Source organism: Cydia amplana, chromosome 3, assembly GCF_948474715.1.
Source record: "Cydia amplana chromosome 3, ilCydAmpl1.1, whole genome shotgun sequence".
In the NCBI taxonomy this organism is placed as follows: domain Eukaryota; kingdom Metazoa; phylum Arthropoda; class Insecta; order Lepidoptera; family Tortricidae; genus Cydia; species Cydia amplana.
In genome coordinates, this window is record NC_086071.1 from 6,881,569 (window position 1) to 6,898,741 (window position 17,173).

Sequence of the window (17,173 nt, forward strand, 5' to 3'; positions counted from 1 at the left end):
ATAATTTATAACAAATGATTTCATTCATAAAATATGAACATCCATTACAATAGTTTCTGTAGAAAAGAACAAAAAAACAAATAAACAGTGATTTTTTTTGTTGTTTTTAGGCAATAAATCTTGGAAATAACAATATGGAATCTTAACTTAGCATTATATCCCTTAGCTTATCCAAGCGTACTGTTCATATGAGTACATCATTATTAAACTTTCTTACATATAGCCTCTAGAGTGTATCTGCGCATAGTTATTTATCATGTCGGTTTGCAATATCAATAAGGCCAATAAGATACTCGTCCGCTAATATGTGCCGTTATCTATGAAAAGGGACCTTATTGGCGATGGCTCTTACGCCATTATTAACGATGCTCCGATGTAAATACAATGCCGCGCGACGCTGTGCGGCGTAAGCGCCATCGACAATAAGGTCCCTTTTCATAGATAATGCCCCATATAAGTGCTGAATGCCGATTGAGCTTGTTTGATTTTGCGGCAAAATCCATAATTCTGAGACTTGCGGAGCATAATTACTTTCGCGATCACCACAAAATGATCTAATACATTAGATAGGTACGAACACTTAACTTTCCATACTTTACTTACTGAAACGTTTTTGCAGTACCGAATTATTACTTTGTAAAAAAATCCTTATAAAAACATCTAAAAGTGAGCTGCAGCTTATACACGAATGGTATGTTACACAAATGTTTAATTGACAGAAAAATATAGGCGCAAACTGTTGGGTGTAATCAATAATTATAAATGTAGTCTAGCGATAAAAGAGTGCGACTTTCAATCCGGAGTTGCGGGTTCAAACCCCGGCTGGTACCTACCAATAAGTTTTGCGGAACTTATGTACAATATATCATTTGATATTTACCAGTCGCTTTTCGGTGAAAGAAAACATTGTGAGGAAACCGGACTAATCTCAATAAGGCCTAGTTTCCCATCAAGGTTGGAAGTTTAGATGACAGTCGCTTTCGTAAAAACTAGAACCTACGCCAATTCTTGGGATTAGCTGCAAAGCAGTGGTAATAAGCCGGGACAACGCGAGGAAAATGATGAGTGATAAGGATACTCGTGGCGGAGGATCCATCCGCCACGTTTGAGCTAATTTATCTTGCTTTTTCAATGAAACCTAGTGAACTGTTGATGCCCCGCCACCTAAAGTTACTCACGTTTGAATTGCGGTGATCATACCAATATCACATGTTTATTGAGGAAATCATTTACTGCTTATTTTATAAATCTTCGGACGATGTCTGGAATATCATGTAGACGGGGGCTTTCAGTCGGCCCTGTTAGGCTACAAGGGGCTCTACGATGCCTACAAGTACCCGCGGTAGGCTCAGAGTGCAGGTAAAATATACTGGATCAACCAAATCTTGTCTGTAGTAAAAGGCGGCAAATTTGAAAAATCGCGGGTTAGCAACACTGTGTTCGAATAATTCCAAAATCGCGTGTCATCTGTGTTATCTGTGGAATGTGGATCGTGAATGACAGCCATCATCTTATTGTTTACATTCTGAATCGTTTCTATTTCAAGAGAAATTTCTGCTGTCACCATTAAATACCAAGATTATGCATGACCTCAAGCAAAGCTAAGGTGCCTACAATGTACAATCATGCTCGTTGACGGTAAACATTACTAAAATTTGAGGTTATGATAATTCACTCGAACTGACGTATGAAGGGCGGAAAAATAAACCCGTTTTGGTTCGATGTACATTGCTGCTTTTCTTAGCGCAATTCTGCACTTTGAGTGTTACATGGTGTTACCCTACTTTAATTTGCAGTACATTGCTACTGACAAGATTTGCTTGACGCACTATAGAATGGCTACCGTCGGCTGCAGGGGTGGGGGGTGGGGGGTGTGAGGTGGCGCGTGTTAGATCTGCGTGCTGAAGCGCGGGCGCGGCAGCTCGAACACGTCGCCGTGCACGGAGCGCGCCAGCGCCTTGATGCTCGCCGCGATGTCGTGCGGCTCCTCCTGAGACACACGCCCGCATTAATCCGCATTATTAATTGAACATCTAGCGACCTTCACCAAGGAGGAGTTTTGGCCGAAGGGTGTCAAGTTTCGGCGGTTCCGCGGCCGGTTCCCTGACACTGCGGGGTTGCGTAATGCATCGCAATCATAATGTGTTTTTTAGTGTTTAGTTATATTTTTATAATATGTATGCTAGATTTAAGGTATTTATGTATGGGCCACTAGTTGCCTGAAATAAACGATTTCATTTCATTTTTTCATTTCATTAATATAGAGCCTCACCTATCTGTAGGTACAGGGAGCATTCGGCCATTGTTTACTGCGGTCGCATCAATCCTATACTTAGAGATGTACCGTGTAGTCGGGGAGCCGTCTATCAGGCCACATTTGTAGTCGGCGACTAGTTGGCAGAAAATGCTGAGTATTCGGCGCTTTTGAGCTACGGAAAATATGACATAAGTAATGTCAAGCTTCACGTTTAACAATTTTTACATTTTACTCAAATATTTAGGTTGCATAACTTATTGGAATTATGTGTTATTGTTATAGATATTTTCAGTATATCAAAAAGCGGCGACTAATCGCTAAATACGTTGATGTGCAGCGAGCGCGCCAGGTGGAGGCTGGTGGCCCCGCTACACTATGCTGTGCTGCAGGGACGGTACTCACGTCGGTGTCGGTCTCCCGGGCCGCGCGCTCGGCGGGGAACACGGGCACGTTGATGGGCAGCGAGCGCGCCAGGTGGAGGCTGGTGGCCCCGCTACACTATGCTGTGCTGCAGGGACGGTACTCACGTCGGTGTCGGTCTCCCGGGCCGCGCGCTCGGCGGGGAACACGGGCACGTTGATGGGCAGCGAGCGTGCCAGGTGGAGGCTGATGGCCCCGCTACACTATGCTGTGCTGCAGGGACGGTACTCACGTCGGTGTCGGTCTCCCGGGCCGCGCGCTCGGCGGGGAACACGGGCACGTTGATGGGCAGCGAGCGTGCCAGGTGGAGGCTGGTGGCCCCGCTACACTATGCTGTGCTGCAGGGACGGTACTCACGTCGGTGTCGGTCTCCCGGGCCGCGCGCTCGGCGGGGAACACGGGCACGTTGATGGGCAGCGAGCGCGCCAGGTGGAGGCTGGTGGCCCCGCTACACTATGCTGTGCTGCAGGGACGGTACTCACGTCGGTGTCGGTCTCCCGGGCCGCGCGCTCGGCGGGGAACACGGGCACGTTGATGGGCAGCGAGCGTGCCAGGTGGAGGCTGATGGCCCCGCTACACTATGCTGTGCTGCAGGGACGGTACTCACGTCGGTGTCGGTCTCCCGGGCCGCGCGCTCGGCGGGGAACACGGGCACGTTGATGGGCAGCGAGCGTGCCAGGTGGAGGCTGGTGGCCCCGCTACACTATGCTGTGCTGCAGGGACGGTACTCACGTCGGTGTCGGTCTCCCGGGCCGCGCGCTCGGCGGGGAACACGGGCACGTTGATGGGCAGCGAGCGTGCCAGGTGGAGGCTGATGGCCCCGCTACACTATGCTGTGCTGCAGGGACGGTACTCACGTCGGTGTCGGTCTCCCGGGCCGCGCGCTCGGCGGGGAACACGGGCACGTTGATGGGCAGCGAGCGTGCCAGGTGGAGGCTGGTGGCCCCGCTACACTATGCTGTGCTGCAGGGACGGTACTCACGTCGGTGTCGGTCTCCCGGGCCGCGCGCTCGGCGGGGAACACGGGCACGTTGATGGGCAGCGAGCGCGCCAGGTGGAGGCTGGTGGCCCCGCTACACTATGCTGTGCTGCAGGGACGGTACTCACGTCGGTGTCGGTCTCCCAGGCCGCGCGCTCGGCGGGGAACACGGGCACGTTGATGGGCAGCGAGCGTGCCAGGTGGAGGCTGATGGCCCCGCTACACTATGCTGTGCTGCAGGGACGGTACTCACGTCGGTGTCGGTCTCCCGGGCCGCGCGCTCGGCGGGGAACACGGGCACGTTGATGGGCAGCGAGCGTGCCAGGTGGAGGCTGGTGGCCCCGCTACACTATGCTGTGCTGCAGGGACGGTACTCACGTCGGTGTCGGTCTCCCGGGCCGCGCGCTCGGCGGGGAACACGGGCACGTTGATGGGCAGCGAGCGTGCCAGGTGGAGGCTGATGGCCCCGCTACACTATGCTGTGCTGCAGGGACGGTACTCACGTCGGTGTCGGTCTCCCGGGCCGCGCGCTCGGCGGGGAACACGGGCACGTTGATGGGCAGCGAGCGTGCCAGGTGGAGGCTGGTGGCCCCGCTACACTATGCTGTGCTGCAGGGACGGTACTCACGTCGGTGTCGGTCTCCCGGGCCGCGCGCTCGGCGGGGAACACGGGCACGTTGATGTGCAGCGAGCGTGCCAGGTGGAGGCTGGTGGCCCCGCTACACTATGCTGTGCTGCAGGGACGGTACTCACGTCGGTGTCGGTCTCCCGGGCCGCGCGCTCGGCGGGGAACACGGGCACGTTGATGGGCAGCGAGCGCGCCAGGTCGAGGTTAGCGGCGCCACGCCCGCGCACAATGTGGATGCCTTCGTCGTTGCTGACGTCCACTGCAAAATTATAATGTCACTTTCTGAGCAACAATACCACCTAAAAGCGACCTAAAAAGCCGGCGGCCCGGGGGCGATTCGCCTCGGCGAGCCTAGTCGACGCCAGCCTTAACAGGGCGGCCAAAATGATTGATTCAATTTTACTAACAATCAACTAACAATTCGTTAAGTTCATAAACGGCACACATTTGCCGAAGACTATAGTTGTCAAAGTAAATCAACAGCGAAAAGTTGTTTGCCAAGTGAAATTCGGACACTAAATGTTCGGCGAAAAGGCAGAACGCTGTTTATAAATCACAAATATTTGTTCTTGAGTTACGGATATTTACTTATGTATTTACTACATATTCAAGAATTAATTTATACCCACCTACATATATATAATATGTATATCGTAATACCCTCAACACAAAGCCTACTGTGCGACTAGGCAAATTTGCAAGGCTTTGTACAAATTGTTTCTTTTTTAAGTTTGTAATTAGTAATTACCATCAGAATCGTCGTAGTCATCCTGGTCTGAGATCATGTGGTTGTGCGAGTCCATCCCTTCTATGTCGAAGATATCTTCTGCTTCCAGCGAATCTTCTTCTGGGGGAAGGTCCCTGTTGTGCTGTGAAAATGTCCAATAATATAAACCCTTGGAGGGCAATAGGTGGTACTACTGCAGTGTTCTGTCGCTAGAGTGCAGCATTAGCGCCTATCGTAATACATAGAGTAACTTATACATACTGTGATATAGAGGAACATATTGTTTTAGTTATTGCAGAGTAACAGTTCACTGTAACATTGAACTAACAACCACTTTCTATTACTATATTTAATAATATTTATATGTCACCAAAACTAGGTAACTAATTTTATAGAGGCTGAATTTCTTAATTTTGTTAGTTTCCTTATTTGGAGTTGCCATAGGAGAAAAAAATAATAATGGAAAAAATAAGAATGACAAATTTTCACATTTCTGATATGCTTCCGATCCTAAATTACAAAAAAAGTATATCATTTTTAAACAGATTTATAGCGAATTTCAAGGAGTACTGATGTTGTGTTAAACATGTACATATTCCTTTAAAAAATAAAATATTCCTTTGATCAACATCAATTTCCCCACTTTCTAATAAGATGCTACTGTTGGGACAGTTTTGCATCAAACTGTAAGAAGTTTCTTTAGCTTTCTTTCTTCAAAGGATTCAATGACTGCACTTTTCCTTACCTTAACAATATTCTGTGATGTTTTTTTGGCATCTTTGAATGAAGACAGTCTTCTTCTCTGAAGTGGAGGTAGTTGTGGCGAAGGGGGTCCATTGTCGAGGGAAGTGTCCACCCGGAAGCCGTCTCCGTTCAGGCTGTCTCGGGTTTTGCTTACTATACTGTAAATTCAAACATTTTTTTTAACCTTTTAATTCATTAAAATACACAGACACATAATTAAGCATGCACTTGAAGGAGCTTCAAAGTGTATGTAGTTAAGGATGTTAAGTCTTAAGTTAGGTAATTGGTGCCATTGTGTTAAATCAAGCAGTTTATATTTAAGTTACATGCATGAAAGTTTATTTCACATACTATAAACTCATATGTGTATGACTTTAATACGTCAATTTACATAATTACGAGTCTTAACACCACTTAACTACATACTTTTTTTTTGCAATTCACCCTCATATCAAAGGCAGCAGTTTATATATTGTCATAAAGAATTTCATTTTATAGAAGGTGTCTTTCTAATTTATTAAAATAAATCTTATTCCAAAGAAAAGTAGGTTTACTAGGCTAGACAATTAATATTTGTCTATACCAACAACAACAGTACCTTAATTAAAAAATAAATAAGGAAACAAGAAACTAGCTTAATAGGTGTTGTACCTAGCTAATATCTTGTGATCCCTTTGTGCTCTGTCTTTGTATGCTTCAAACTCGGCATACTTTTGGTCTCGGAACTGCCTGACAGTATCCTCAATGGCTTCAAGCTGCGACTGCAGGGTCTGCGTGAGCTGCTTGCTCAGCGTGCCGATGGCCTGCTGTGCCGGCTGCCAGCCTTTCTTATCATTAACTATATTGTTTGTGTCCACATTCTCTTTCATGTCCAAGCTAGTCACTTCTGGCACAAGTAAATTAAAAACTGGAGAAAAATTGCTTGTCTTCTTAAGATTATTTATTTTCTCTTGTGTGGTCTGTAAGGAAACAATTAACTGCACTCATGGACAAATTTAGAGGAAAACAAAAAAACAATTTATAGTTTGTCAACGGACTGTATCATTTCAAACATAGACAGAGAGAATCATACTATCTTTGTCTTACACTAGTACTAGCACCCAAAAGAAAAGGATGAGTATAGTTTTCCTGGTTCATGCTGACTGACAAATTGGTTTGACCAAATATCATTACTAATTTTTACTAATTTTGAAATTTCTTTAGGTCTTGTAATCCAGTAATTAAACCTTTTTTTGTATTCCTCTAAATTTGACCATGAGTATATAGTTGGTCAAACCAATTTGTCAGTAAATATGAACAAAAAAAACTATACTCATCGTTTTCTTTTGGGTGCTAGTACTAGTGTAAGACAAAGATAGTATGATTCTCTCTGTCTATGTCTATGAAATGAGACAGTCCTTTGAAAAACTATAGTAATAAACTGCATAAAAGTTTACTACTCAAGTTAAACAAAAATGAAGCATTCTAAATTTGAAAGAAAACTTAAGTGTTTTATTTTTATTGAGTTTAATACTGGCAATAATGAATTAGCACTAGAGTCGGATAAAGCTAGTCTACTCGGAATGAGAAGAGTCACAAAGTCTAACTTTGTACCAACTTGAAGAGAACACAGGGAGGGAGTGTCATTATAAATGTTATATTTTCATATAAATTTGACATACATGATGACATTCCTCACTTTTTCATGGCAAATGCTGTGCAGAGGTAACTTGGTCCAACTCTATGTAACAATTTTCCACTAAATGCAGTAGGTATCTAGTTACTTAGAGTCAAATGGCAAAAGTGTAATCTGATGCCTCAATCTTGCACAATGCATTGTATCAATTAATTAAGACTCAGTGGTTTGTGTCATATGGAATTGAACATAAATTAGAACCAATTCTTTGCAGTCTAACCAGGGCCCCTATTCGACATGTACAACTGTCAGATTTCGCGTCATTTGAAATTCAACTGTTGAAGTTCATTTGAAGTTCATCAAGTTCATTTGGTACAAACAATAATTTAACAAAAAACAACTTTGTTTTATTATTACTTTAAGGTTTATAATGGTTTGGTTTGGTTGTCACCTAACTGTGGATTGCTAATGTCAAATTTTGACAAGTAATGATTCCAAATGTAGACTTTTTTCTCTATGACCTTCGGCTCCATCTTGGAGTTTTTGACGTGCGAAAGGGTAATTTATAGCAAAGAGTAAAACTTTTTTTTTTCAGTACGTAAGTTTACATGAATTAATGACATCTTGTGAGCGATAGACCAACGAATGCGCTGTAGGCGATGCGGCGGCGAGTAGTGGAACTTACGTGACAATTTCCATCAATCAAAAAGGGACTACATTGCTGATGGTCGATAAAGGCTATTAATAATTGAATTGTAACAGCAAGAATGCCTTATTGACAAGCGATCTTTTTGTTGAACCCACACCTACACGTCAAATAATGCTTGCTCCACACATTCTCCTATAAACGCTCAAAATTGTAAAAAAATGAAACAATTTACTCATCACCTCTCTCAACTCAAGCTGCCTATTTCTAAACCACGTTAATAAACCACAAGTTGAACCTTAAGAGCCAACAGGAGCTGAGATTTAAATATTTTAGGTAAATATACCCGTCTCGCTAACGGAAGCGGCACCTAAAACTAATGCGATAAGGACAAGGTGAAAAATCCTGCGTAAAAATCTCAAATATCGAGGTCGAGTACGAAACCTCCTGTTTCCTGTTTACTTTTAACTGTTTCCTCCTCCAAAACTTAACCAATCGTAACCAAATTTGGAAATCTAAATGATTATGAAATTATCTGTGTCGGACCGTTTTGCTTTTTTGGCTAATTGATATGAGTTTTGAATACCACGCCTCTCATTGCGGCATAGTCAATTCGGCCATTTTGGCCATTTTTGAAGGGCTCTAGCGCCTTAAAAAACAAAAATATCAAAAAAAGCAAAACGGTCCGACACAGATATTGACAATATTAATAAAATAATCATTGCTCTAGCTTCAAAACCCACGGAGGAAACAGTCGAGTACGTTTGTATGGAGAAATGACCACTCCTGTTGGCTCTTAACACATTTCGTAAACCACATATTCAGAAAAGTCCGTATTTTATTACTAAGTGGAACATGAATAGCTTGTATTACTTTTCTGGCATAAAAGTAATCTAAATTAGTCAAAATATTTTGACTAAATATTGCGCTACTGCTACCTACTATATAGGTACCTACTACCTTAGTAACTTGGTAACTTTGTCAGTCACCAACTATTTTGATGCTACCTACAAAGAGCATCAAAATAGTTGGTGACTGACAGGTCAGGCTTCGGTCTTGGTAAGTAATATAGTCAAATACAGTAGGTCATAAGACCTAACATTACTACCAAGACCTAAAAGTACCTATTGTTTAATATGTATCTACTCAGAGATGATTTTTAATTAAAGGAGATTAAATACATATATGTTATTCAACTACAAATAAAAAAATTAGATCTATTTCAGTTTACACATTTTTTTTCGTTTAATTTTAATAAAACATTAAAGTTTTTAAGCATTCAACTTTATTTAATTTTCTTCACTTTATTATTTTCTGATATTTAAGTAGGTATGGTGTTTCAGGTTGGTAACAGGAAATAAGAAAACCACACCTCTCCAAAAACTCTGCTGGTGATTCACATCTGTAAGTTTAAATATGAAACATGATAAAAACACTTAAATTAAAAACTTAATGTCTGGGAGACCGAGTTTTGCTCGGGAAACATATAATAACCCAAAAATGCGCGTTTTCCCAGAGATAAAACCTAGCTAGATCGATTTTGCGCCCCCGTAAACCTCCATATAGCAAATTTCATCTAAATCCGTTTAGAGCCGTTCCCGAGATCCCCGAAATATATATACATATAAATAAATAAATATACAAGAATTGCTCGTTTAAAGGTATTAAAAACTTATAAATAAATGATTAGCCCTAAATCCTGGTAGTGAGTGTAGTGACCTACCAAGTGCGGTAGGGTGCCCTTCTGCAGGCTGGCCGCTTGCCCCGCTGGATAAGAATGCTGATCCGCATCATCAAAAGCATACAGATATAAAGCGCTTTGACAGCTCCTCATAGAGGCAACGCGCGCTAGGCCGCACGCCATAAATCTAAGCTAAAGTCTTAAATTCGAGATCATGAACATGAAATATTGTTCGCTATAATATTAAAATCATAGGTATTAGACCTATGATTTTACTATTATAGCGAAAAGTTAGCAGGAGACGGCCGTGCCGTGGTCGTGATAGGTACAGCATGCGTGGACCAGACAAGCAAACCCTGAATTATGTCCCTACCTATTTTACTATACCTTTGTTCACCATTATGTTCACCTATGTATATTTACTCTTCTTTCCAAGATAATCATCTTTTTCAAGATGTAACCCGTATAATCGGGCTGTATAATTGCCTCAATTTTTTTTACACAAAGTTGTATGTAATCTTAATTCGATAATTAATGATGTTTTACATATTTATCATATACTATTTTGCAAATTTTTCTTGGATATTTGTACGTTGTTTATTTCGATTGACGATTACTATGACAGCGTTTATTTTTTCTTTTTTGGCATTTACTACAGTAGCCAGTGTCATGTCGATATAAAAACACTTTAAAAATGGAAAGGTTGAGTCCTCAATACAGTGACATTATAACTCAAACAAGAACCATCCAAAGGGGGGTGGGGGGAAATTTCGTTATCTGCCTCTCCATCACTCTTGCATATACGAGCGAAATTTAATGGTGGCAGATAACGAAATTGGTATCGCGGCAGGCCCTCTTTAAACAAACCGCCTTGATTCATCAATGTTATATTTATTAGGAACAAACGTTGACTGCCGACTGTTCTATATATTATACTACTCTTTGCTGCCCACTTCTAGCGCTGGCGGTACACCGCGAAAATCAGTAAAATGCTGCAAATGGTGTTAAAGGTCTGAAAATCGGTACGATTGATCTTTAGGACATTTGAAACAATTTGACCCGAAGCGCCAACAAATAAAAAAAACGAGAGGAGTTATGACGTCATGTTTTTTTGTATGAAATAAAAAAAAATGTTTAGAAACCTATCGTGTATGGTATTAAACGAAAGGGCTTTCTGAGCCAATGCTAAAAATATATCACATAGTTACATTTCAGTCATTTTGTTTAAATTATAATAAAAATAGTTTTCAAAACATACCAAGTTTGGGCTTCTCCAGATACAATACCATAATTTTTTTTTGTAAAATATACCTCAAATTATCCCTAATAAAGCAATTTTGAAATTATTTACATTTAGGTTTTTTTTTTAATTTTACAATTTTACAAAGTGTAATAATAGCCCTGCCGAATTACTCAATACGAGTAATAATGTCATTCGGGTAAAATAAGAGCATTGAAACTTGCTTTTTCTACTCCCGTACTTTTATTTGTCATTTAAAGGGTCGTGCACACACCTTTAAACCCCTAACTTATAGTTATCAACACAAGTCTTTAGTCTATTCCCCAAAAAAATATTTGTGCATACACGCAGTATCTTTTTGGCACTTTTACGATACTTCGTGTAATCACCACTTAAAAAATATTAAATGAAATACATTGCCAACCTTATAGTCGTAACACACTATCGCAACGCGACCTTGGTTCGTCGCACTACTACACTAATACATTGTTTCCAATCTAATTTTAATTGTCATTTCTGACAGATGAGTAAACCATATACATGTTTTGGTTAATGGTACGATTATTTTCATCTTTATAGGGCTGTATCTCCTAAACCGTGCGTCGTAGCACAAAAATAATCAAATTTTCGTTCCCCTTTGAAACTCCTAAGTAATATTTAGAAAACACAAAAAACAAAAAAAATAAAGATTTTTTTTTTATAGGGTTGTATCTTCTCAACCGTGCGTCGTAGCGCAAAAATATTAAAATGTTCATTCCTCTGTAAGAAACCCTAATTAATATTTAAAAAAAAACACAAAAAAGAGATTAAAAAGCACAAAAAAAAACTTTATAATGCTGTATCTCCTAAACCGTGCGTCGTAGCGCAAAAATAATAAAATTTTCGTTCCCCTTAAGAATCCCACGCACTGAACAACCTATCACATTAGGACATGAAACAATCATCATCATCCATTTTTATTATTATTTCATTGCATTTCAAAGTAAGTGCTTGGTCGTAGAAAAAGTATTGTATGCAACGTTGTTTAACTGAGTCAAAAAATACTAGTGGCGTCTTTATTAACAATTTTCGGTTGTTTGTTTGTTGTTATTGTTACTCACGCCACTCGCCTTTTTTGACCTCTCTTAAACAACAGTTGCATAAAATACTATTACATGTTCCTTTGGTAATATCTAAGCTTTAAGTAAGAAAAAGTTCTGATGAGTGGGGGGTGGAGAACTCGGGAAAGGGGGGACGTTAAAGGTGAGTTTTTTCGGTTAATTCTTTCTTAATTATTACATAGACAATTTTTACTACGACTTATAGATTCCGAGATATAAGCGACTTTCTGAAAAAAACCGTTATATATTAATTTTATGCTTTCTTTTTAAATATTTAATTGAGAGATTCATAGATCACACTATGTAAAATTGAAAAATAAAAAAAAACCTAAATGTATATAATTTCAAAATTGCTTTATTAGGGTTAGATATGAGGATATTAGGTATAAGATTAGAGGTATATTTTACAAAAAAAAAATTACCGTATTGTATCTGGAGAAACCCAAACTTAATTGGTATGTTTTGAAAATTATTTATATTACAATTTAAAAAAAAATACTGAAATGTAATGATGTGATATATGTTTGGAATCGGCTCAGAAAGCCCTTTCGTTTAATACCAAACACGATAGGTTTTTAAACAATATTTTTTTATTCCTTACAAAAAAAGATGACGTCATAACTCCTCTCGTTTTTTTTTTTATTTGTTGGTGCTTCGGGTCAAATTGTTTCAAATGTTCTACAGATCAATCGTACCGATTTTCATACCTTTAACATCATTTGCAGCATTTTACTGAATTTCTCGGTGTACCGCCAGCGCTATATAGGTATACTTGGTCAACCAGATCTTGACAGTAGAAAAAGGCGGCAATTTTGAAAAATGTAGGCGCGAAGGGATATCGTCCCATGGAAGATTTGAATTTCGTGCCTTTTTTTACTGACAAGATTTGGTTGACCAGCTATATACATATTATACCACTCTTTGCCTACGCCTTTGTTTTAAACTTTTTTTAACAAGTTTTCACAGACAATTAATAATTTGACATAGACACATCAAGGCGGTTTGTTTACAAAGGGGCCTATCGGGAAGTGCGAAAATCGAAACTCAGCTATTTGCCTCTTTATCGCTCGAATATGCAAGAGTGATAGAGAGGTTAGATAACAAAATTTCTAATTTCTGACTGTATTTTTCTTTAAATATTTTCAAATATAATTAAGTTGCGTTGTTTTATCACAAAGTTAAAAAGACTTAAAAGACCACTGTCTGTATCATCACCATCAGATCAGCTCGATGGTAACCATAAAAATATTGTATTGTCACCCATATTACATATTATGTACTTATGTAAATTTTCAGCTTCATTGAACACCCGAGAAGTGGGTCAAATCTAGACACGCGGCAGCGTGTCCAGCCAAGTTCAAAGAAAAAGGAACTGGCGACGCAGCAACCTTGTGTAATATTACACGAACCATTTCGAGCTACTTCTGACCCCTTCACAACTTGAAGGTCTCCTTTTCAGCTTAGGCAAACTGCTTTCATGATGAATACTATAGTAATTTCTGTACAAAAAGTAATGATATCCCAACAAAAACATAAATGTGAAATGAGAGCCAAGTTCAATATTGAGAATATGTGTCGTTGTTAACTCGCCGACAAAAGAATTGAGATCTATATGGGTGCCAAGTTCTGTGCTGTGTAGAAAATCCTGAAATTATAAAGGATTTGTCTTGGCTAGTTTTTACGTATAGGCATATAGGTAATATATATTTTTCTGTTAGTTTTTCAAAAACTTGGTTTGTTGTTAAAAACTAGCCGAGACAAATCCTTTATAATTTCAGGATTTTCTACACAGCACAGAACTTGGCACCCATATAGATCTCAATTCTTTTGTCGGCGAGTCAACAACGACACGTATTCTCAATATTGAACTTGGCTCTCATTTCACATTTATGTTTTTGTTGGGATTTAATTTGCATGATTTGATTGGAACCACATTGGAACAGACAGACAACCAACGGGACAGATGAAACTAAGTAAAAGCTTGAAAAAATGTGGCTTTTTCAATTTCTATTGCAACTTCAGATGAAAACGGGGTCTCTATTGTTTCCCAAATAGTTTTAAGCCATAATGTATTGTTTGCTCGAATTTTCGTTAGTCATAATTCATTTGGTTCAGAAACGCGTCACTTTTCAGGATTGCCATAAAACAAATCTAACCTAACCTAACCTATCTATAGGATAACCTAACTAAAATCTTGAAATGTTAACGGTTTCAGTTTTATGAGTAATGATAATATGACAAACAATACATTATGACTTAAAACTTTATGGGAAACAACGGGACCCCATGAAAACGTCCTTATTTTATGGAAAGCCACATATAACAACCAATTCGAGGCTACTAGGTGGCAAAATACGACTCAATACGAGTAGGTAGGTCAAATACACGAGAGTAAGGATTTATATTTGGCCAAATATTCTTGTGACAAAGTTATTCTTCCTCGCGTTATCTTGATTTTGCCACGGATCATGAGAACCTATTGTTCGCTTGACAATTAATCCCAAGGATTGGCGTAGGCACTAGTTTTTCCGAAAGCAACTGCCATCTGACCTTCCAACCCAGAGGGCCTAGGTAAACTAGGCCTTATTGGGATCTGTTAGGCTGTTAAAGTTTAAAGTTACCTAATATATATATATATTATGTACCTAAACATATTACTTTTCTAAAAAAAGGACTGAAATCTAGTGCTGCGAAAAAACGGTATTTTTGTTCGGCTTTTTTGTTGCTATTTTGGCATATGGATACATGGTAGAAGAAGTAAGTATGGAATCCTCCTCCGTTTTGCGTGGTCCGACGCACCTGGCCGGGTTTTCGCGATTTTCCGTCAATGTCTGTCAATACCTTATTTCTTACGAACACCTAAAATAATAAGTTTAAAATTAATCTCAATGTCTCCAGTTTGCTGTTCATTCAAACTGACAAAATCCAAATTTCTGAGGCAATATACGACCGCTGTCTTATATAAGCCATTAAAATTCATCATGAATAACCCCACGTTGCGTTGTTATAAATTTAATGAAATAAATAATTATTGTATTTAATTTATAACAACTAATTAGGCATAGCGTCCAATTTAGAATATGACACAGGCACTAGTTCTTACGAATTTTACCTTAATTTATTAATCAAAGGACCTGAGGTAAAAGTGAGAAGAGGTTAATAAGCAGATGCACCAGCTAGTCGCCGACGCTCCGCTTCCCCCGGGATTAGCCCTTAAGCCTGCACCTAACAGACTGGCTCATAGGGGGCTATGAGCTTGCTGTTGCGTCAATTTTCATTTTTAGAAAAAAAAACTAGTCTACTAACTACTAACAACACAATAAATGCTTATTTTGCCGCATTCTTCACTATCTCTCCCTATTTCACTGCCATCTAACCCAGAGGACAAAAATATAGCTTATTGTGGCTACTGGCTACTCCGTCTTCCTCATGACTCATGATATTTTACTTCACCATAAAGTAATTGGTGTAATATCAAATGATATTTTTCACACAAGTTACAAGAAGTTCATTGCTAAGAGCCGGGGTTAGGACCCACGACGATTGGTTTAAAATTTAAACTTTATATATAATCTGTTACCTAGTAATTATACTAAATCTGTTTTCTTTTTGACATTTAGTGGTATATGTATTGCTGTATGTTTATTGTCAAGTTTTTTTTAATTCTGGACAATTGTCATATATTCGTTTTCATGATAGATCTACACCAACGCAACTGCATGTCATGTTCTTGCGGTTTATTTTTATAACGCCAAGATCGAAATTTGACTGTTAACTCCATCTTGCGTCGAGTAGGGGAATCAAAAAACTATAGAAAATAGAAATGCAGTTTACTCTATGCCATAGAATCCCCTTTTAAATGTCATAAATCCAAACATGGCAGCCATACCAATAGACAACCAAGTCTAGCGATGAAATGATTTGTTTACATGAGATTCACTGACAGGTGACACACTTTACCTATTCGACAACCCATGATTGTTCAGATTCAAATGAACTTCAACATGCGACGTCAAAAGTGGCATGTCGAATAAGGCCCCAGGTCAATCATAGAGGTCATTGTGATTCAATGAAGAAAGGCTAACTGACACAGAAATTAAAATCTATACTAACTTGTGTGGCTTTGGGAATGAGAACAGTACTAGGCCTGTCCTGTGAGATGGCGTGCGTGACCAGCCCGCAGGCCAGGCAGGAGTGCAGCGTCCAACGGCCCACGGCTCGCTGGCACACCAGGGCTGGTTGCACCACTTGACTCTTCAGAGAATTCAATGGCGTTGAAACCAATTTCTACAAAATTAAATTATATTCATTCAATCAAATGGATAATTCCATTGCTGCTATTGAAGACACAATGCCAAACAAAACAACAAGCATTTCGAATTCATAAGTTTTCTAAAGTATCCTGCAAAGCGAAGCTGATAAACAGCACGTAGTTCCGACTACGAAAATAACCTTATTTTGACTGCAATTACGCCTGTCGGTGCCGTATATTTATCAGATACAAAATGTTAGGCGGTATAAGATCATGATACTAGTTGTATTCGGTATTAATTAAAAACAATAGTTCTTCACAAAAGTCAAGGTCAGGTCAATACATGTTTACCGACGGTACCTACCTCACTGAAAAAGATATCCCTTTGTTCCGTGGGTGATAACTCCAATTTTTTTATATCTACATTATCTTCTACTTTATCACTTCCTAATGTTACATTTAGGCATTTACAAACACAGAGAGCCATTATGACTGAAATGCGACGATCGTAAATGATCAAATTTGTATAAAAATACACAATCGTAATTTGTACAAAGTAGTCCGGAGATAGAAATACACACAGCACACACACAACACAAGTTCAGTCCATCACTCACACACCCGATATTATTTTTATGTACCAAAATAGGCATACATACACACATATATAAAACGCGGCACGTTTTTACTGTTCTACTCAAAGCACAGCTGATCAACGTACATTTATCTCAACATTTGCTGCCAACATTGACTTTGCTAGAATGGAATGGCATCAATTAAGGCCAAGCATGCAAAAAGTAAAACCATTTAAGACATATTTAAGACATCTTTATATTTTTCGTCAGTGTCAGCAGTTTTCAAAGCAACTTGAGCAGCGTAATTCT

General features: G+C 39.7%; 1 protein-coding gene across 1 annotated transcript; it reads right to left on the reverse strand.

Moving 5' to 3' along the window:
• Window positions 1-1,865: 1,865 nt before the first annotated feature.
• Window positions 1,866-16,883, reverse strand: LOC134662459 (uncharacterized). Its single transcript, XM_063518688.1, has 7 exons — window positions 16,654-16,883; window positions 16,151-16,324; window positions 6,407-6,714; window positions 5,757-5,913; window positions 5,033-5,153; window positions 4,410-4,543; window positions 1,866-1,990 (listed from the first exon to the last, which is right to left on the reverse strand). Exons 1-7 carry the CDS (start codon window positions 16,774-16,776, stop codon window positions 1,889-1,891), a joined length of 1,119 nt encoding a protein of 372 aa, XP_063374758.1. The 5' UTR covers window positions 16,777-16,883; the 3' UTR covers window positions 1,866-1,888.
• Between the last annotated feature and the right edge of the window lie 290 nt (window positions 16,884-17,173).